At 40.2% G+C, this 22,573-nt stretch overlaps 1 protein-coding gene across 3 annotated transcripts in view; it reads right to left on the bottom strand.

Annotated features, from left to right (window-relative positions):
• Positions 1–10,426: 10,426 nt before the first annotated feature.
• The window catches only part of BICC1 (BicC family RNA binding protein 1), a 101,420-nt gene continuing 89,273 nt past the window's right edge, over positions 10,427–22,573 (bottom strand). For all 3 annotated transcript variants that reach the window (XM_050340676.1, XM_050340684.1, XM_050340691.1), the window contains 5 exons: positions 21,757–21,911; positions 19,351–19,504; positions 16,761–16,921; positions 14,756–14,855; positions 10,427–13,309 (listed from right to left, as the gene is read on the bottom strand). In XM_050340676.1, coding sequence (XP_050196633.1) covers positions 13,179–13,309; positions 14,756–14,855; positions 16,761–16,921; positions 19,351–19,504; positions 21,757–21,911 — 701 coding nt within the window. In that variant the 3' untranslated portion in view covers positions 10,427–13,178. The remainder of the gene's footprint in view (positions 13,310–14,755; positions 14,856–16,760; positions 16,922–19,350; positions 19,505–21,756; positions 21,912–22,573) is intronic.

Here is a 22,573-nt window from a genome sequence, read left to right as displayed (position 1 = left end):
ATGAAATCTCCCATCCCCAGTACTACATTTGATTCAATATTCACCACTGAGAAGAACTGGGATAAATACACTCAGAACACCAACAACAACTCCCTGTGTCCTCTCAAAAAAGGGCTTTCCAAAAATTAAAGTTATTTAGAACACAACATTCACAGAAATAAAACATTCATCATTAGCTCGCTAATCTCACCTCAAGTCTTTTACCTGCCTTCCTGAAGTTCCAGAAATCATGTGCTCAAATACAAGAAAATGAAGTAGAAGTTACTGAAATTCCACGAACTGTGTAAAATACAGAGTTATTTAGTACTGAAGTATCTAAACTGTGAAAATGTTTAACCTTTCTTCCGTTAAAAAGTAAGAGAGTAATAGTCAACAACATTGACCTACTTCAGCTACATAATTCAGAGGATGAAAGGAGGTTTAATAAGCACTCAGCCTTCACTAGTTACAAGGCCTGTAAGCACGTGATGTTTTTATGTAGTCTTGTAAAAGTACATTTTAAATTCTTTAGTGTGTGTAGCTATACTGACCTAATGAAGTTTATCATTTCAGCCAGAACGATGGTGTTTTGAGAGGCTGTTACCTGGATAGTTTCCAGGCTCTTATGAAATACAGCTGCTTCATGACTCCTGAGGAGTCCAGACAGAGCCCCTGAGCACCTCAAAGCTCGGGGGCAGATTTAAAAATACAATTCACAGGTCACTGTCCTCAGATAAAGCTTCAGTGAGATCTAAGGTGTTGTGTTAACCCACCGAGTCCAATTTCAACATACCTTAGCTTTACACGCAAAGGAAGAAAAATCTTTCGCTTTCATGGTTAATCAGTGACACACTCAAGGAAGTTTCTTTCATTGCTTCTGACCTAAATGTGAGCTGCAACTCTCCTGGTGCTCCTCTTTGCCACCAGGAACTCTTTACCCTGCCATATACCAGTCTAACAGCAGAGGGGATGTGCACTTCTCATGGCACCACACCAGAGCAACTATGGAGTCCCTACATTTTAAAGCCCCTAAAATGAACAGCCTCATCAACACAAGCCTAAAAAGTGAAGATTTGCACATACTAATGTGACCACTGGAACTGCAGTTCCAAGTATCAGTTCTACAGCGATCACCTATAAAAGAGATGGTTAAGTTTTATCATTTTGGATGGGTTGAATGAAAAATAGGTTACAAGAAAACATAATGGGGTAGATAATGCATGATGTAAAATAAGAACTAACCTAGAAGCTTTCATAAAATTCATTTTCTATCAGCTTTGAAAAAAAATCAAAGTTGTAACAGAAAAAAAAGTGGCTTCGTTTTGTAGCACACTCAGACACTATATTAAACGCTCCTGATAGCAAGTGCAGGTGGCAAGCAATTATCTGAATGATGTGCTCAGATAGATACTTAAGTTTGCTTTTTCCCCAAAACAATAGAAAGGTTTTGAGGTTTCCAAATGTTTTGCATCATTTTACGAAATGCAGAAATACCCACCTCTGTGTGTGTGTGTGTGTGTGTGTGTGCGCTCAGGTTGGTGGAAAGCCACAATTGTGATATTTTGACTTGGAAAAAGCCACAAATCCAACATTTTGACTTGGAAAAAGCCATAAAACGTCTAAAGCAGGGAAAAACCTCAAAACATCATTAGGAGTTTTGCTACATATTTGCGGTGCCTTTCTTGGCATTTGTCCCTCTCCCCCTAGCCCTGCCAACCCCGGCTCACCCGGCACAGCCCGGCTTTCGAAGCACTGAACACCGGAAAAGCAGCGCCCTCCTGACTTGCCAATCTCTCCATCTGCTGTCGCAGCAGGGGTGTTGGGAAAGCTCTGCTTGTATGTCACACTGCACGTTGCTGGAAATTTCTGCCATCTGCTATTGCCTTTCCCTCCCATGCCTCACAAAAATATCAGTGACTCTAAATAGAAAGCAATTCCTTGATCAGATGTTTTAAAGGGTTGTCAATTTGATTCACGACCCTTTTTTTGATTGCCCTTGTATTCACACAAACATAACAAATCAGCACAGATGGAGGGATAAAGATGCAAGGTTAGATTTATACAGCCAGTAAGTAACTAAATATGTTGAACAGCCTACTCCAAACCTACTTCTTACAGAAACATTTTTTTGAACTATGATTTGGATGGCTTTTGACCTGTGTGAATAACACATGATTCTCTCCCAAAGCCAAGCCCTAAATTCATCACACAACTTATCATGCTGGAATGCAATTTAAAACCACACAATATCATACACAAAAGCACAGTCTCTGCCCAGGCAGCACCCAGAGCTGGAGACGGAGCAGGCAGCAGTGCAGAGGACCCTCGTCAGGGTGCTCTTTGATTTAATTTGTATTTACACCCACACCTGACAAACCAAGCCCTGGGTGAGGCCAGATATGCAATTCAAAATATGCCAGGCTACAGAAAGCATTTTAAAACACAGAAAATCAAGCATTTGGAGACTAAAATATGCTCTACGGTCCTTCTGTGGTCAAAATACAGGGAAATACTCAACTCTGAGGCCAAACACTAAAGGCTCTTGGGATGACCCAGCACACAGACAGCATATCACTGCCAGGGACAGCAGCCCCAAACCCCTGATATGAAGCATATATACAACAGACAGCAGAGATGGGTCGCGCTGCCTGGTGACACACAGCTTTACAATCAACTTGTTTCTGCTACCCAATTTCAAGAGAGGACTTACCTTTGTGGGTGCTCCCGGTGCACGGCTCCTCCTGCCCTGCCTCATCCCTCTGCTCCCCAGGACCAGTGCTCTCCCTGTGGGGTGAGTCAGGCAGGAGCTCACGGTGATGGAAGCAGCTGCTCCACACCCCACTCACAACCTCAAACCACGGGGCTGAGAAACCCCATCCTGCCCAGGGAAGGAAATGCCTTGGGGGAAGCTCGTCACCACCAATGGTCCCCACCTGGGCAGCTCTCCAGCAGCCCCTCCATGTGCACCAAGGCCGTGACTCCCACATGGCAGCTGGGACGCCCTCACCTGTGTGTGTCAAACCTGCCCCAGCTCCCCGGCCTGCGGGCGCCGGGCTGAGGGACAGGGATGGCCCCAGGTGCTGTCTCTCCTTGGCTGGAGGCGACACCGGGACCAGGGGCAGTGTCTCCTGTGCCTGAGCTGTCCAGGGCCGCTCCCAAACGCCCCTCAGATGGCCCAAAGCAGGATTTGGGGCGGTGCCGGGTCCCTGGGGCGGCAGCAGCGCTGAGGGGTCTCTGTGAGGGGAGCCCGGGGCTGCCTCACGAGGGGCACGGCTGGTTCCGGCCGGTTCCAGGTGGTTCTGGCTGGTTCCAGGTGGTTCTGGCCAGTTCCAGGTGGTTCTGGTCGGTTCCAGGTGGTTCTGGCCCATTCCAGCCACCCCCACTGAGCCCCTCGGGTGGGGCCTTGGTGGGAAAACCCTGCCTGGGCACCAGGAGTGAAGAGAAAGCAGGGCGGGCTGAGGGGGCAGAAGGACAGTGGCAACGGGGTCAATTTGTCTTTGTTTCTCACCACCCAAACCTATTTTAATTACCAACTAATTAAATTAATTTTCTCTGGGCGGAGTCTGTTTCTCCTGTGCCAGTGCTCCATAAGGGATGCCCCTTATCCATCGCCACCCCCTGCCCTGCTGAGGTGGGGCACTGACGTCTGGCCACAGCTGGCCCACGGCAGCTCGGCCACTTCGTACCAATCACAGCCATAAACCTCGTGCACAGCAGTGTCCTGGGAGACACCCAGCCCGGGACTGGGACATGGACACGTCATCTGGGAGCCCTGAAACAGGGGAGCAGTGAGAGGGAAGGTAAACCAGCGCATGGGAAGGGTTACAGGGATCCCCAAACCTACAGTAAAAGATGTGTGGAGCCTCATCCAGCCAACCTGTAGGGACAGAAATCAAAGCATGACTTGATCTCAACCTAAGTGAGACACTTAGTAAGACACTTGGTGAGACTGGGAAATCTGAGGTATGATGTCATTTAATTTATATGACAAATATTAAGAAATGGCTTGAGACCGATTCTGACTTTATCTAAATTTAAAGTAAGGTTAGACTTTTTGCCTAGAAGGGAAACTGCCCATTCAACCCCCTGCTGAAAATTGGCAAATCACTGAATATGGAGAGGGGGGATTTTTGTTGGTGTCATTAATTGAAAACTTTCCTAACATTTTCTTAATATTGATATGAACCCACATTTATAAAAAAGAGGCTCAGTACTTAATAGATATTGAAAACACCGATGGAAGATTACATCACTCCTCATAGCAATGACTTGGTGATATTTCTTAAAAGGTGCACTGCACAGTTGGCTTTCTCCCCTAATCATTATCGCCCCAGCTAACAAGCAATAGCAAAGCAAAGATTTGCAATATTTTCTGTTCTTTAAAGACCTGTTGCAGCAACCCTTACTGAAGTCAAATATGGAGACTTTCATGCACAGTTTTCCTAATGGTTGCTCATGTTAATCTTTGACGATCCAACTCCTCACCTTTGACCATCCAACTTTGTTTGTAACATGGTAATATTACACCTCCAAATAAGAAAAAATCATGCTGCTTCAGTTCTTCATTAGGATGCTACATAATCAAAGTTGTGAATGCTGCGAAAGGAAAATAAACCATTAGGAAAGCATTTGCCACTATTGGGTTCAGTTATGGGTCCCTATGGAGGAAAATTCACTTTTATGCAGACTTGGGTAGCTGCCAGGAGATAAACCCTAACGTTTGTTTTGACAGATTTGGGACAGTCCACTTCATTTACCAGGAACTGAAAGAAGTCTACTTGCACAAAAGCAGCATAGCAAGAGACAGCTTTTATGGGAAAAGGAAGACTTGAAAATTTATACTATTTTGGAGTTCTGTCTTTTCATGCTTGAGCATGAAACGCGAGCATAATTGGTTCCCTTGGGGACACAAATTGAGAGCCTGTTCGCCATGGAGCACAGGCTTCTCATTTCTGAGTAGGTGAACAGGTAGCGACTAAACATTTCATACAACGCATTACCAGGTCTAGAAGCCTGGAGAACTTGTTTTCAAAAAATGTAGGTAAGATCACAGCATGCACAGAGGAAGGAAGTATTGCCCTACTGGGGAGTTCTTTTCCTTGCTTAAACACAGAACAAATTCACTAGATTCAAGCAAAAGGAAAAGTTGACCCGGTGAAGAGTTAGAGGGCAAGCAAGAAAGCTTTCCAAATCTTCTTGATATTTCTGCACACCTCCCATGTTGAATAGCACATGAAAACACACTAGAATGTTTATCAGAAAGTGATTTGCCGTCAGGAACCATAAAAACTTGATTTGTCTTCTGCCAAATTTTGTGAGCTTGGAAAATCTCATTTAGATAAAAAAATGCTTTAAGATGAAACACTGACTTGTTTGGTTTTGGGAAGGGAGAAGGAAGGGATAGAGTCTCTGTGATTCTTTGTCATAACATTTTGGGGTTTTATGTATACACACAAATTCTGAAAGGTCTATAAAATTTCACTTAAACCCAAAACAGACCAAGGATACAAAATATGCCATTTCTAATATAGCTTTGAACAGACAATGCATCTTCATGTAGTATTTGATTTAATGCCCATTTTATCACAGATGGTCTAATCACAAAAACCTGAACACTTGAAAGCAATTTGACAAACAGAACCAGATGTAAAACATCTTGAAGCTTACAAATTCATCAGAGAGATTAAGGAGGACTCGAAAATACCGGGTTTCAAAAGTTTCCAGCAGACCAACACATCTGTTCGGTCCAGAAATGCTCTCATACTTCCTGATGTGTTTACACAGTGAGAAGATGCACTAGGAACTAGATGAGAAGCAATTCTGTTCCTGACGTTTCATTACCTTGTTTCTGCAGCAGCTCCAGGGTGCAGAATAACCACACATTATTATGAAACCAAAGTACATGGATGCGTTGGCCTGAACAGAAATATTACAGGCAGGTGGGAAGCAAGGAAGAAATGTGCTGTTGTACTCCAATAACTAATGGTGAACAATCCCTCTGTCTATGAATAATTATGCATTTATTACTGCTTATGGGAAGTGCCCTGTAGAATCACTTTGCATAATCATTTTTAAGTTGTAATAAGAACACTGTGCAAAAGGATGCTCCTTCCTATGAATGGAACCAAAGAAGCAAACAAACATTTCCTGTGCTTGATCTTCATAAACATCCACCCACCTGAAGAAATTATACCCTCATCAACACTGGCCTTGTAATCACAGTGTACTGTTTACATTGGGCTCACAAATTTAATTCCTCACGCTCTCCAAGGATGACCATTAGCTTCTGTGCCCTCACTGCCATAGTTTTTAAGTCCAACACAAAAAGCAAAGAAAACACTAGTCTGCCTGAAAATTTAAAATGCTTCAGACTTCCCAAAAGTACTTGTTTGAAACTTGACTGCTCGTCAGAAGTGAGCAGAAACTTGAGCCAAGCATGGGAGAGCCAAGATCTAGGAGAGGTGAGCAGACGCCACCAGCAGCCAGGAAAGGCAGCAGTGCCAGAAGTGTTATTTCCAGTCTTCAGTCATGACTTTTAAATCCCTTCAAAAAAATTCTTCAAAGCTCTCATCCACTCTAGTGGTTCTGGATACTGTCCATATAATCACTCCTAGGAAAAGAAGAAAATATTGTGCTTGTGCAAGCAAAAAGCTCATGGAACTGCATGTAAAAATTTAAAAGTTAGCCCCTTTGAGCATTCGGAGTCCAAAAGGATAATGGAAAGAAAGCACTGAGTCAACAGTGGAGCATCTGCAACCACTTTCAGTGAAGATGGAAGATAAGCAGTGCTGGAGGCATGCTCAGGAGGAGCTTTCCTATGTGACAGATGCCTTCAGCATTCCAGTTTGCTGGCTATTGTCACCATTTGGTGCAAGGAGAACACTGCTGGCACCAAGATAGTTTTAATATAGCTGCACAAAAATATCTCTTGCCCCCCAGGGATTAGTTAGCTAGTTGTCTTCTATCCAGTTTCCAAGCAAGATTCAAATCTGTCAGCAATTTAGTCTCACCAAGTTAGCTTTGTTTGTACTGATTTCTAGGTGCTGGGCTACATAGAGACATCTTGTAGCATCAGAAGAATCAGCATTTTTAAGTACTGAACTGTCACTGCTAAGCATCTAGTGCCTTTTTAAGCTATTTCAGATCTTTTTGGTACCATGCAGTAGCAACTTCTCACTGAGGTGTGCTTTGGCATGAAAACAGAGGTTTACTCTTGGGAAACCAAAGCACTGCTCTGCTGCATGGTGGGAAAACTCCTGCTAAAGGAAAACTTTGTGATTATTTTGTTGTATCTGAACTTTGGATCCATTTTAAAGCAAGAAAGAAAATGATCCTTGGGTTCCATCTTCCTTTTCGCTTAGTTCGTTCATGTCTAATATATAGCAAGATTCACTGCCTCCTGAAGGTTTCTTATGTTCTCTTTCTCAAAAAATCCTCACATCTTCACTTCTATATTGTATATACACAGCATGAGATTGCATTTTCCATGGCTGGTTTTAATTTTGGGAATCATCAACTAATGCCATGTGCATTTCAGGCCTCTTCAACTTTTCTGTCCTTCAAGGGTGACAAACTGTGATTTTTATCATAGTAACAAAGTGTAGCAAGATCCACATCAGCTCGTGGCCCTAGGCTTATTAAATTGGTAACAATATTATTTCTTACAACATTCATCACAGATTGTTAGAAGTGACAAATTTTTACTTCATTGTATAATTGTTTGGGTTTTTTCCCCTCATATTATGCTTTGCTTTTTCCATCTGTTAGTTTCCGTGAAGTTGCAACACACTTTTGGCACAAACTTAGTAATTTCCATCACAATATATTCATCTTTCTTCATATTTTCATCAACATCTGGAATCGTTCTGCATTTCTCAGTAGAGAAAATATTCCCCAAATCTTACTCCTTAGAAGAGTGGAGAAACTTGACACTAAATGATGCTTTGACTAACGCAAAAGCATTTCTACATCTTCATAAACAAGTACCTTCATTTCCCAACACAATTTATATTTATTCTGATTCAATTCAGTGTCAAAAGGATTTCACAGCATATTTCTTGTTGTTATAGCTTCAGGTATTCTAAAGGGTACTGGGAATAACAATATACTGCAAGTATACTTACAGGTAATTCCAAGAATTTCAGAAAGTATTTTCTGGACTATCTAAAAAAAACCAAAACAAACCCAAACCAACCCCAAACTTGAAAGTTTGTGACTTTTTTTTCTTTCACAGCTGAAAACTTGCTTTTTGGTTTTGCTCATCTTCATTTTGTTATTAAACCTTACTACAATAAGTAGTTTGGTAACATTTGCTAACATTGCTGCACTTTCTTCAGAGGAAAAAAAGTCACCTCAACTAACCATTAGCTTCTCCTAATAGCCATGTTAATATTCAAAATTGGTAAATAGGTCTGTTCTACTACTTTATTTATTTTTGAAGTTTGCTTTGTTGATTCCTGAAATAATGTAAAATGTTAAAATTCTAAACGCTATAAAAAATTACATCTGTAGCACAGGAAGCAAAGATAAAACTCAAGTTTTCCTTAATACATCATCCTCAAAAAGCCTCTTGTAATATCTGGATTCTTGTAATTTCTCCTCCAGATATCTTAAGCCAAAAGAAAAATAAAGGAATTTTATACCAAGACCACAAGTTTATTGTGTGCTCTTCAAATTGCAAGATATTCCTCACTCATAACTACCCCTAATTCAAAATAAGACCTCTTATCTTCAACCATTCTAAAACACCTTCCCTTTGCTTCTCGCATGTCCTTACAGCTCTCCACTTTCAGAGAAGCTGTTAAAAATATGGCAGACACCAATCCTTCATATTGGAAATTTTTCTACACGTTCTCTCATTTTTGCATCTTCTCAAATCCCAGAAAAACTTTGCAGCAACTCCAAATAAAACCAAACCTTCCTTTTGCTCAAATATCTGTGACACAAAGGAAGCCCGTTCTTCAAGGATAAAAGGTAACATCTTTTATTGTGTCCAGACTTGTCTGGAATCAAATTCTTCTTAGCTAACTTCACAGCACAAGCACAAATTTCTGCATATCCTTGCCTATCACACCTTTCCTGACCAGCTTACAACAGTACTCATAAACCTTTTGTAACTGTGTTTTCTAGGGTTTTGGAAAAATAAGTCTCCTCCAGCAAGTTTGATTGGATTAGGGTTAAACAGTAAAAAGAGATGCCTCAGTTTTAATCTTAACATAGTTTGGAGACTCCATCTGTTTTCTCTTGAGTTGCTTTCTTAGTAGGCATCTCTTTCTTCAGGCTGGAAACCACTCATTTTGTTCCAGTGACTGGTAGCAGAGACAGGTGATGAGCAGTTGGATGGTGAAGCCTCTAGGTTCAGGGAGCAGTTCTGTTGATGCTGTGCCCCATCAGCTGCTGGGAACACTGCTTGCACCACAAGGAGAGTGGCCAACTAGCTCTGACACTCCATCACCTCTTCTTTCCCACACCAGCTTTACACTCTGCTGACTGAAGCTACACAGTGGTCCATTGGGAGCAACGTCCCCAAATAAATGGTTCGCAAAGGAATCTACCTTGTTCCAGACCTCTGTTTTTCACTGTTGGTCAGCCATCAGAAATGCTGTGCCATTTGCAAGCCCCCCTGCCTGGACATTTCCTCTTAGCTTATGCCAGGTGCCTGCTAAATCTGTACTTAGCCCCACATGCTTCAGTTGGCCTCTACAGAATGGAGATTGTTGTTCTGTTTCCTTCCTTGACTTGTTCCCACACCTGCCATTCTCCGTAGCTATTCAGAATAACTCACAGATTTTTGAAAGGTCAGCGAGCTGGCAGTGCTGTCACTGGAGAGGTGTGTGTTTAAAACAGTTAACAAAGAAACCACATGAGGCCAGGCCTGGGTGCTCTCAGCGAGGTGAGCAATACGAAACCTGCACCACTGCCTGTGGAGCAAAGAGACAAGACTGATTATGCACATTGTGTTCACATGAACTCAGTGGGAAAGCTGTGCCTCTCACTGGAGGCTGACTGCTCATCTCCCAGCATCCCAGAGAAAGAACTCCTTTTTTTTTCCTTCCCCCTCTTCTATACTGGGAGTGATACTACAATGACCACCATGAAAGAACACATGGAACTGTCCTGCTAACCTGACCAAAACACAGTCATTCAAATGGGAAGACCTAAGAAAGGGTAAAACTTATGTAAGCCAAAACAATAAAGTCTGATATGAATTGAACCTGAGGTAATTTAACTCCTCTGTATTAATTATTAAGGAGAGGTATTTCAATAAAGCACTCATTTAAAAGCCAGGCACTGTATGTGATAAAAAGAACAGCAAAACACATGAAGCATTAGCATGTGAAAGAAACATGTTGCAATTATGTCAAATACTGCTTTTTATATTTTATTAACAAGCAAGCGTCCCTGGAACTGGGTCTATGTAAAAAATACTTCACAAACCAATCAGAATACAAGGGTGTTATATAAATTTATTTTATGCAACACTGATTAGTTTTGAAAATTCCCATTTTTAATGTCTTAATTTCAACTTTTATTTTAAAAAAATCACTAAAAGGACACAACCCACAAAAATACAATCTGTATCTGCTCTATATTTACAGATAACTGGTCACTATTAAGGCACAGATTTAAAACTAACATTTTATGTAGCAAGTCAAATATTTGTGCATAATATAACACTAACAATACGGTACACTGTACTGTTATATTCCCTTTGTGGAATCAAAGTAAGTGAGAAATTTTTTTACTTCCAGTGTGTTCTTTTTTTTGTGTGTGTGTGTGAAGCTCTACTGAAAAACAATGTTGTTCAAGGGAAATTCTTCACTTTGGTGTAGATGATATAAACACTGCTCAGCAAAAGACCACATCAACTTAATACTGTAATAAAATGAGTTTCTGAGTATAGTACCGTCTGGATATGTAGCAAGTAATTACAAAGGACTAGAGTGTAAAAAGTTTTCAGATGCTTTGCAAGTTTAGGCAAAATAAGCAAGAAGGGGTTGCAGAAAACTCTGTACAAAGTGCTGCTGAATATTTATTTCATTAAAAATATTTTATAAAATAACATGGCTGAATACAATTTGATTTGCCAACACTGCTCTTGCATGGAAATGACAGCTTATCTGTAAGCACATAAGTAGTCCCTGTGAATGGAACTACCTGCGTGCTTAGAAGTAAAGCACAAGTGTAAAATAGTTTTAGAATGAGAAGTCGTGGCTTCCAAAGAGGGTTTCTGTGAAGTTGCTCTTGCCCACGTGACACACAAGTACCTCTGAGATACGTGGATACTGACTCTTGGCATTGAGCACAGTAACTGGTGTGAACAACTGCGTACCAGACACAGCTTTATCCAGTCAGATCTGTAGTACCACCGCAAAACCAGGCAAAGATGCTACTTGATCTAGAGGGGAAGTCACCCAGTTATACACCATTAAGTAGATATGGCTGAAATGATTACTGAGCAGCAATTTTTAGTTAACCACAAGAAGACTTATATATTATTGCTTGATCATCTATGCCCTCAAGTAACAAGTCTCTTTAAATTCCCTTTGTGTGTGCAAATTTCTCTATACATCATTTTGCATTCTCACCTTAGAAGAAAGAATTATCCATGGAAAGTGTCAGAACTCTTTCTCACCCATTTTTGCGTAAAACCCAACTACTGTAAATGTTATTCTAATGCCTTCTGTTAAGAGCACTTGACAGTGGTTTATGTCCATCTCAAAAGGCTTGTATACTGAACATAAATAGTACATTACAGTAGAGGTAATTCACAATATTTCTCATGGGAATGCTTTTCAATTAATGCTTGGAAACTACGTATTGCATTGCAAAAAGAGGCACTTTATGAATTCCTTCATTATATCTGAACCCTTCAAAAGCCCATAACACAACATCTGTCAGGACAGAGGAATAACACTGCCAAATCATTCGGACTTTCACAGTATAAGAATGCAAAAGTTAGCTCTAGCCACTTATAACATGGACTCTTTCCACTGAACATAACTTGTTTCAGAAATAGTTCATCTCCGGAGTTTGAAACACTTCTGCAGCTGACAACTACACATCTGGATCGAACAAAACAGATGTTATTACACCTATTTTATGTAGGTCACTTAATCGCTGCATGCATAGTCACGTAAGTCATATGTGTCATTTATTAAATGGCAACAGTGCTGTCTTGTCAAATTAGATTAGTTGTCTGTTTAATCAAACTGACAGCCCAGAGCTCTAGTTTGATGAATGCCTTTCATTCTCTACCATAAATCTGCAGTAGATCAGTTATATGTTGTAGGTGTATAGAATCTAAAAATAAAAGTCTGATATAAATAAGTGTCCTTTAGTGGCAGGGTACTAAAAATAGCCCTTTGCTTTGAGACAACCATTAAAAACAGTTTTAGCATAAGAGGCAGCAGTTAAATATGTTGACTGCAAAGGGTTAATATTGCAAGGTCCATTTTGGTCTTTCATTGCATCTGTTACAGTGAGTATTATTGCAGGCAGCATTACACTGCTTCATAAGAGCATAATAGGACTGGTCCACTACCAAGTGACTTGATTTTGGAACAATCTCTTCAGATAACTACCCAGGAGACAGAGAGAGGAAAAAAAAAAATCTGCATAAGAACCGGTTTCTAGTACCATTATAGTGAGATGTGACTTAATGCAGGAACACCTGAAAAAATTTGATTAGTGCCAATATAAAAATTGATATGGAAATGAAAGAGAGAAATAAATTTCCACAGGACAAGAAATCAGAACATGTAAAGTGCAGAAAGACCTCAATAATTATTTTAAGCAGTACCAGAAAAATCCATCTTGATAAAACCAAATCTATCCTCTCTGGCATCCCAGCTCTTCATTCTTCCTTCATTCAACAAAGTAAAAAATTCAGTGCATACATTATAGTTATAGGTAATAAAATACTAAACAAAGAACCCTATATTATTATTATTATTGCAAGTTCTGTCCAATCTACATGAGTAAAACGTAACCCACATTTGGTGTTTCGAAAGAGAACAGACAAAATGTGTTTTCTCTGTTGTTGGTTTTTTTTTTTGGCACAGTATTGTGCAGACAAAATGCTTTGGTCCTTGACGCCCAGACTCCCAAAGTGCAGAGGGTGGTGTGCAGTGAAGGCTGTCCACAGGATTGCCATGTCCATCATCCTTCCAGCTGACCTTTTGAGCCACAACTTCCTGCTACCAGCGGCCGCTGACACTGGCAATGTCCGAGTGATACTGGCGCGGCAGTCTCCCGCTGGCTCCACCTTCCAGGAATGAGGCACGGATGTTTGACGGGTCAAAGAGCTTTCTTCGGTTTTTATTCAGTTCTGCAAACGTCAAGCACACACAGAGAAACCTCTCATCAGAAATTAATGTCCATATTTTGATCCAAACAGAAGGCAAAGGTTCTGTTTAAACAAGCAAAAATATTTTAGACAGGACAATATGTACTGAAGGTATCTGCGATAATCAGTGTCAGGTTAGGGTTCAGAGGCTGCCTGGGACACAGGTATCTATTTGGTGCAATTCTTATTTGGTACTGGTACAGTGGCAAGCAGATAAATTTTTGCGATACTGGTTCAGAACCAACTGACACAGCTGAAACACTTCTAAGAGTTTGTCAGAATACTCAAAGACTGCAGTCTTCCCAGAGATACCAGCTACAGCCATGCAGTGTAAACTGAGATGACAGAAAAGCTCATTACCATCTCGAGCATTTCTCAATGCACAATTCTTTACGTGAATCACAAAAACTTGAAGCAATATTTGAATAAGGACTTTCAGAAAAAACAGATGATCACCTCTCATTCCATCATGCACACTAACCTTGTATTAGCAAAAGCTCATCCAAAATATTTTTTCCCCACTTTTCTACTCTTGTAACTAAATTTCGTGATAGAAATTGCTGAAATATTACATAGATATTCACAACTGCTACTAAGTACAATGCATTTTTGCCCTTTTTACTCCACTATTTTAAATTAATAAAACATTCACTAATGGCATCAGTGGAAGAGACTGGGAGGAAAATAATCTAGTGTTACAATGAAGCATCTCAAAGAAACTCTTCCTCTGATACAGATTCACTGCCTGGACAAAGAGGATAACACTCCTATGTAATAAGAAACCTCATGCTATTTATCAAAATTAGCAAAATCTAGTTAGGTTTTATACATACAGCACATTTTAAGAAATTATATCTGTCCTTCTTTCTGCATGTAGGATCAAAACAACGTATTAACTAAAATGTGTCAGAAAAATTCCACGTGAGAGTTACGTGTTTCTTTCAAACCTAGGGATTTATGGCCTAAGAAACCACCAAATACCCAAACTCCCAAAAACAAAGCCCCTCAAAAGCAGGTAGTTTTTCCCAGTAGGATGATTGCCCTGCTGATCAATAAAGTGGAGGACAGGGAACTAAAAGCTGTGACTGGTATGTAGTGCCATTCAGACCCTGTAGTGCCTGCAATCCCAGAGCTTCTTGGACCCACCGTTTTGGAGCATCCAAAAAACGTCATGATCTGCAGTGAAACAAACTTTAACCAAGCTCCAGCTGTACAGGACTATTGCAACCGAGCTGCTACTGGGTAATGGGAAAGCTCTATAAAGCCTGGTTTTAAGCACCCCTGGTGAGGGGCAGGCTAATATGACCACTGTGGACTAATGTCAGTCCTTCCAAGCTCCTTTGCCAACTATAAACACACAACTCGAGTGAGAAGAACACAAACAAACAATGCTTAAAAATCAAACAAAGGATGCTTTGTGTTATTTACCTGAGATTGCAAGCAGCATTTTTCTTCTGGCCCCAAAAGTGGTGATTCCTAACTCTTTCAGATCTTGATCAGTAAGAGTAAGGAATGTCTGCAGATCAATCTAGAGTAAAAAAAAAATAGGAAAATTAGGCAAAACAACTTTTTTTCACAAAAGTATTCAGTGATAAATGTGGTTCAGAATGGCTTCACTTTTTGTTCCCTACTGCTTTGTACAGGTACTCTATTCCTATTCAGCCAACCTATTCCTTGCATGGAAACAGCAATTACAGCTTTTCAATGGCTGCTTCACACAGTTGCTCAGTTTACTACATTTCTGACACAGAAGGAGAAACCAAAAAGTAAGCAGTTTTAGAAAGATCACAGAAGATCAACTAGTCTTATTTATGAGTCTTGAGATGGAGTATTTTCCAAAACCACTACAACACACTTGGGAACACTGTATATGCCAGGTATCTACATCTGTAGATATAGTAGGTGCTTCAGACTACAGCAGGTCAGCACAGGAGGATTGCTCAACTCCTGGTGACACTTTTGAGTTCAAGCACCGAGCATTCCACAGTGTGTGCAACCATGGATGTTTGTGGTATTTCTTCTCCCAACACAATTCACAGAAACATAGTGGAAAATTGTTTAGTTTTCACCCTGGCCAAACTACTTGGCTTGTCTCACACCTAATCAGCAGCTCTTGAGGTAAGAAAAACCACAATAAAAACCCAGCTGCCAAGCAAAAGCCACCCTTAGTATCAGAAACCAATACAGCCATCTCTCATTTTTTGGAGAGTGGCTAAAATAACAGGAAAGGATTAAGAGACTGGATAATATGGGTATTATGGAACATTCAGAGGCGCACAGAGGAGATAAACCTGAGGAGCTGTACACAGAACTGAGGCACAGCTGGATTTACTAATTCAGTTTGAGGATTGACCCCACAGCACTTCAGCAGCACGATTAGGGAGAGAGACAACAAATGAAGGCACGAAATGCACCAGATGCAGCTGTCCCCAGGCTGAGCCAGCAGCACTGCACTTCAGGGGGCTCAGAGTGCACGGACAGGAGTGACTGAGGGCACAGGAGATGGTACAAGTTTGCCTCCTGTCCACCCTTCTAACAGTGTAGTACACACTTGAATGCATCCTTGGTGTGTGCAGACCTCAGTGCTGCTGAAGACACAAAGTGGACATACGAGTCAGAACACAAGAAGGTGCCAAATCCAGCTGTGGTCCTTCCCCTGTACCACATGAGATACTGACAAAACCCACATGGACACTTGTTTTCCACCCCACTACACCCAATTCCAGCAGTGTGGCACAGACAACTTCCCATTTACAACTACAGTGCTTTTGGGACAAGCTCAGGAGCTCCATGGCTAAACCTGTAATTCTTGCAGCTGGGCTCACTGTACTTTTGTGACCAACTTAAATCTGTCAGCAGAATAAACTATCTGCAAACAACCAAGTGGACTCTACAGCATTCTATGGATAAGGAATACTTGGAATAAAACATTAGCTGGTGTGCAGATAGAAATCTCACACAGTTGACTGACCATATCTCCCTGTTGGGAGTGGATCAAAGGAAGTCAACTGGCACACAGGGAAGAGGCCAGGGATGAATATACATGTGAGCCCAGCATGGGCTGAGACATGACGTCACTAACAAAGGCAGATTGGATTTCCATAACCCACACATGAAACAGACTAAAACCTATGACATTCTAGTCAGCATCCTAGTTTACCAAGTAGGAGCCAAGGTTTAAACTTCCTTGAGTGACAAGAATCCAATCCTACTTTGATTCTTTGTTAAGTATAAATCCAAGGTGCAGGATAACATAGCACCCGTGTCCAGGCTTGCTGTCTGGAAACTGCAAGGTGCATGGAACACTTTGAAAGAACAGCCCATGAAAATCCTGCCACAGAGTGAGAGTTCTAAGTGGCTTTGGTCAAGAGACGGAACAACAGCTGCTGGAACAAATCCTACTAACACAAAGGTGTTTCAAAGGAACACTAACCTCTTGCTGTTGGAATACGTCTGTGTATTTGCCCAAACCAAGTTTACTGAAGAGCTCAGGCAGGTCAGATCCCTTGAACAAACTGTTCAGGTTACAGCCATTGCTTCCTGTCAGCGAGGAAATGCAGTCCATGTAATTGCTGCTACTCAGATAGTGCTCAGCTGAAAGGGAAGAAGTGCATTTTTTAGATACTTCACAGAAGGGCACAATTTTCTATCAACATCATATTCAAATAGGTCATTAAAATCACAAAATACTTAAATCTTTGTTTTTCAGAAAAGAAAAGAAAGCCTCTCAGTGGGCTAAGAGAATGAACACCATGAAGCAATTTTTTTGTTCACTAAGTTCCAGTGTTTGTTTTATATATATATACATATTTATATATATATTTGGGTAAACATTTTAAATGATAAAACATTTAAATGATAAAATCACATTATGGGATGAAATCAGATGGATACGAGTCAGAAAGTCATGGAAAGAGCTGCAAGACCCCATGGTTTTTCCTCCTCTTAAGCCCTCTCCTCTTTTCTCCACTGACTACTTTGGAAAACATGATTGCACACAAATGCAACCAGCACTTCTTGGTCTGGATGGGGAAAGAAAACCACACTGGAGCTATTCCTGATAAAAGCAACATGATGTGGCCACTGTTTTACTACAATACAGACAAAAAATAAATGCAATAGTTTATTAAATACTAAGACTGGAAATACACTCCCTACACAACTTTAAATTACATTCCCAAAAGGTAATAGCTTTAGAAAGTTTCCATAATGAGTTTCTTAAAAAAAAAAAAAACCAAAACACCCTAGAAACCTGGTTTGGCAGTGGAATCCCTTTCCTCCATGTGTGCATACTGATAGTACACAATCACATATTTCCTAATTATTTCTCCTCATGCTGTGCAAGAACAGGAGAGCTCCCAGGGAGTGCATCAAGCACATGTCTAAGTGGAACCACTGGGAGTGCTCCCTCCCTCACTACTGACACGGGAAGAACAACAGTGAAAGCATAAGCAGCTTGCAGCATGTAAAGGGTATTTTCCCAGGTAAGCAAAATTAAGATTTCCCCAGAGACTTCTGCTATGGCCTTTAACACAGAATGCCAATGGGATGTGAAAAATCGCAATTTTTCACCACCAGTTGTGCCACATTTCTTATTTTTTCTGGGCACAAACTAGTTGGAAGTATTTGGGATAGGATTTATAGAGCTTGGAAAATTTCTGTCAAACTCAGCTCCATTTTGGAAAAGAGTTTTAAAATACAGTAAACTGCTCAGTGTTGAAAATGTGAGTGTTAGGTTTGACAAGTGAAGCAATAACTAACTTGAGTTTTTAAGACTTTAAAAGGTGGTGCCTTGATTTCTTCACTATCAAACTAACACTGAAAATACCCAAACAGAAATTCTCAATCGTTCCTCTTACTGCAGTCAGGAAGCATTATCTTAAAAATAAAGAAGAAATTCAACACAACTGTGCAATTGTGTCAATGAAGTCACACATTTTAATCCTCCAGCACCTATACATTAAGGTAACTACACTTGTCCAGCCAACTCATAGCTGTTTCTGTTTATCCTTCCTCTACACATTTTATTCTCTGGGAAAGCTACAGCTGTCATAGAACAGTTTCCTGCCCTTCCAGTGTATTTTCTGTATTTGAAGATATCCTTTCTTAGCAAGTCCATATTTTATTATCTGTGTAGTTGGAATTCAATCTGGGATTTATGCTTTTAAAAGAAAAATGCAACAAAAAAAGTAAACCAGCCACAGTACTTATTTCCTCATAATACAGATCAGTAGTATGGACTAGTATTCTCTACCTCTACTTCTCTCTCCTTCAAAAAAACATTTATTAAGTTATTAAAAGAAGTAACTGAAGTTTCAAAGAGTTGAACTAAAATACAGTATTTTATTTTGTAAGTTTAAAATATTGTTTAAAACACCTTCCACTAGCCCAGGTTGCTCCAGGCCCCATCCAGCCTGGCCTTGGACACTTCCAGGGATGGGGCAGCCACAGCTTCTCTGGTCAACCTGTGCCAGGGTCTCACTGCTCTCACAGCAATGGATTTTTTCATAATATCCAATCTAAATCTACTCTTTCAGTTTGAAGTCATTCCCCCTTGTCCTGTCACTACAGGCTCTTGTAAATTTGATTCCCGTGAAGAGAATCGTGCTTTAAAATTCAGTATCAGCACAGATTATGACTTCTTCAGTCAGCAAATAGCCCAATAAAGACCTGGCTGTTCTTGCACTGGTAACAGAGCAGAACAATGGCAGTCTAGAAATAAGCTTTTATAAAGGCCTGGTTTCAGAACACCTTGAAAAAAATCACTTCCATGACAGCAAAGAGCCTTCCAGCAAGAATGTCTGGCATTTATAAAATTTCCTTAAGTTTTCCTTTTGGGCCATTATTTGTATATCAAGTTACACTAACTTGCATATGCTTTTGTAAAAAATACACCTCAAAGCTGTTTTAACAGTTGTAATTTAAATCCCTAGTGACATCAGGATGCATTTATATTAAAATAAACATTATTGATATCAACATGATTTTATTTTTTTTAAATCAGGTATTAAGAGTTTAATAACCTGATTTGTTTTGTTTCCGTTTGGGGCTGCCAATTGAGGAGACAAAATCATGAGCAGTGGGTCCCAGCCCGTTACGGTCTCTCCAGTTATCAGATTCGCTGCCACTTCCCAGGTGCTCCCGACTGCTGGACCGGGACAGAGACATCGATGAGCCCTGCAAATCACAGAAAGAAAGTTTAGGCAGAAAAACAGAGGTTTCATTGTGACTCAGATTCTGTTTTCTTTGAAACAGCTCAGTTTGAAAAAAAAAAAAAAAAAAAATCCCAGCTTTTAATGCTTGCAAACATTCTTTTGGCAGTTGATCAATGGACAAATAATTGCAGACCGGACACGAAAACAGCAGGTGTGCTTAAAGCATACACAGTTTACAGTTTTTAAGCAGGAGTTATTTAAAGACCATGATTCAAAATAAACCGCTCGGTATTTCCAAGTTTGTTTCCAAAACATTCCATGGTATCGAATTCCCACACAAATTCTAGACAAAGCAGTCTATTGACTACATCCCTTCACAGGGAAGAGAACAGAACATTTATCTGAAGATAAGTGGCTGAAGTACACAATATTACAACAGTTCTGCAATGGCCTGTGAATTTGCAGTTTTGTTTGTAGGGTGGGGTTTTTTGTGTTTTTTTGGTGTTGTTTTTTTTTCTTTTAATAGATTTTACATTCCTGTCAAATACTAATCATGATCTCTCATCATTGTGGGTAAGAATGTTCCAAAATAAGTGGGGACATACCCAAGTGAAAATGACATTGATACCACACACTTACATAAGCTAAAAATTGTGGAAATTAACAACTTCTTCCTATACACTTCCACCAAATTGCAACTGAAAAGCATCACTCGGGACACAGCAATCTTTTATACTATTCAGTAAAATTGACAGCACTGAAGAAACAAGGCAAAAGCTCCTTATCACTGGTAAAATCAGGATGGTGTGAGCTATAATTAGTATGGCTCCAGAAAAGAAGGAAGGTAAGGACTGACTTCAAGTCTTAGAGAAGAACAAGAAGAGACAGGGCCTCTACATTACTTGAGTTCATAATGATGTCTAAGAGTTGTCAGTAAAAGAAAGATCTCATCCAATGTTTCTGGAAAACTGAATGCACAGTAAAATACCACAGCAAAGATGAAACATATTTGGTGAACTTATTTTACAGATTAACTTCCCAGACATCAGACCATGATACCAATACTTCATCTTCTCAAAGGCTTCAGCACGTGACTCTCAAGGGTGCACATGCATTGGGAGTGTGGTGGTACTGTCTCCAACACAAACAGCGTTGGAACTGCTAAGCAGAGGAGGATACTACAAGGAATACAAGATTTTCAGCCTCCACAGATGTTTCCACAATAGCTCATCCCAAACAATGGTAACTGGAGTCCTAACACGGTAGAGGGAGCTGCCATGGTCTGTGGTCTGCTTGTGGGCAGACTCCAAGTGACTGAGACACTGTGTTCTTGGTTGGAAAAACCCCATCCCAGTTCAACCAATCAACTAACAACAACAACAAAAAAATCACAGATTTGGGCTGTATCTTTTTCTCTCCCCTAGTTCCTACTGCATTATGTGTATCCAAGCCTACTGCATGTAGCTGAATGACTCAAAAAGCTGGCATATCAACTGGAGAACACCACAGCACATTATCATGGTTGACTCTTTCTTCTGCATCAAAAGCTAGGCATACCCCAGAGAGAAGCTGCATAAACATACCATTTACATTTTATGTAAGTAGGACTGAAAAAGGTGTCCAATATGGAAGTTGGGAAAGATTCCAGCAAGGAAGCACACTAAAAAAATCAACTTCAGAATGCCTTTGGAAAGCAAAGAACAAATTCACTGCAAGATTCCCATGCTGAGACTCTGAAGAGACTTGCTGGACTCTGGCTGCCTTCTGCCTGGGAAATTTCTGGGCCCAGTGAACAGTGCAAATAGAGGAAGCTGTTACAGTTCTACAGCTCTGTCAACATAAGATTTGCTGCAGACATTTCTTGTTCTGAGGTTCTGCTCCATCATGCAGTGATTCACATTATATAGTTTATCTGCTATGTATACACTGTTTTCATTAGGTTACCAAATTTCTACTGCTTGTCTGCAACAACTGAGATATTTGGCCCCATAAGTTGTTTTAAGTTTCTTTAAACAAATATATTTTAAGCAGACTTCCATGCTCTGTGACTTCTGTAAGATCTGTAAAACAGATATAACTGTGTGTGTTGGGCTGAATGTATTCCATATGCCTTAATATTTACTTAAGAAGCATTTTTCACCATAAAATATATTCAGAACATTAAAAATCTTATCTGCAAGACTTCTTTTTTACAGAAGTTATGGACATTTCTCAAGAGAATTAACTGTATCACTCACTAAAAGTAAACTGCCCTTACAATATACTTTTTTATACCTCATATGTAGTTGTCATGGATGGCTTGTACGATACATGATTCGCTCTTCTTAGTTCCTTGATAGTTTCTGCAGGCATGGATTTAGAGAAGCCCAAACCACTCCACGTATTTGTTGGAGTTCTCACTTCTGTTACAACTGGTTTCTTTAACATAGCTGAAGAAATACAGAGAGAAATCAGTAAATCTCAGCCTCAGTGAAGGTGTCGAGAGGATAATCCTGCAGTCATGAATAGCAACAACTGCAGCCCAAACAGTAAACTCCAAACACCTCCACTTGCTACACAGTTTGAATCCTGCCCTTCCTGAAGGCAATTTACTCTGTCAGAGGATAGTTAAGCCCCACAGGGTTGCATGGAAGCCAAAAGAATCATATCTGTTTTGAAAAGAGGAGCTTCTGGTTTCCTTTTGGTGTGTGTGGTTTTTTTTTTTTTTAAACAAGGTCAAAGATATGGTGAAGTCCCTTATCAATTTTGTAACTTACTTAATCCCTGAAGTAAGTAGCCATTTAGCCAACATGACAAACATCCTAAAGTTTCATTTGCATCCAAATAAAGTCAAGTATTACGGTTATGAGCACTCTGAAGACAGTATGGATAATTTGCATACAGATATACTTATATATCCCATCTGCAAGCTGTTCATATTGTATTTTATGCTATGTTGGTGTTAAAAATTTTTTAGAATACAAAACTAATAGACTAGAGTTTCACTAACAATTTCAGATTTGATTAAAAATCAAATTACAGAACTGAAGCTTCAGAAAATCATTTCATCCACGTACTGACAAACTTTTCAGAAGTCGCTGTTCGTGCACGT

Source organism: Myiozetetes cayanensis, unplaced genomic scaffold (assembly GCF_022539395.1).
Source record: "Myiozetetes cayanensis isolate MyiCay16 unplaced genomic scaffold, myiCay2020 scf10, whole genome shotgun sequence".
Lineage (NCBI taxonomy): Eukaryota > Metazoa > Chordata > Aves > Passeriformes > Tyrannidae > Myiozetetes > Myiozetetes cayanensis.
The sequence above is the reverse complement of the archived record's forward strand: the minus strand, read 5'-3'. Positions and strand labels throughout refer to the sequence as shown.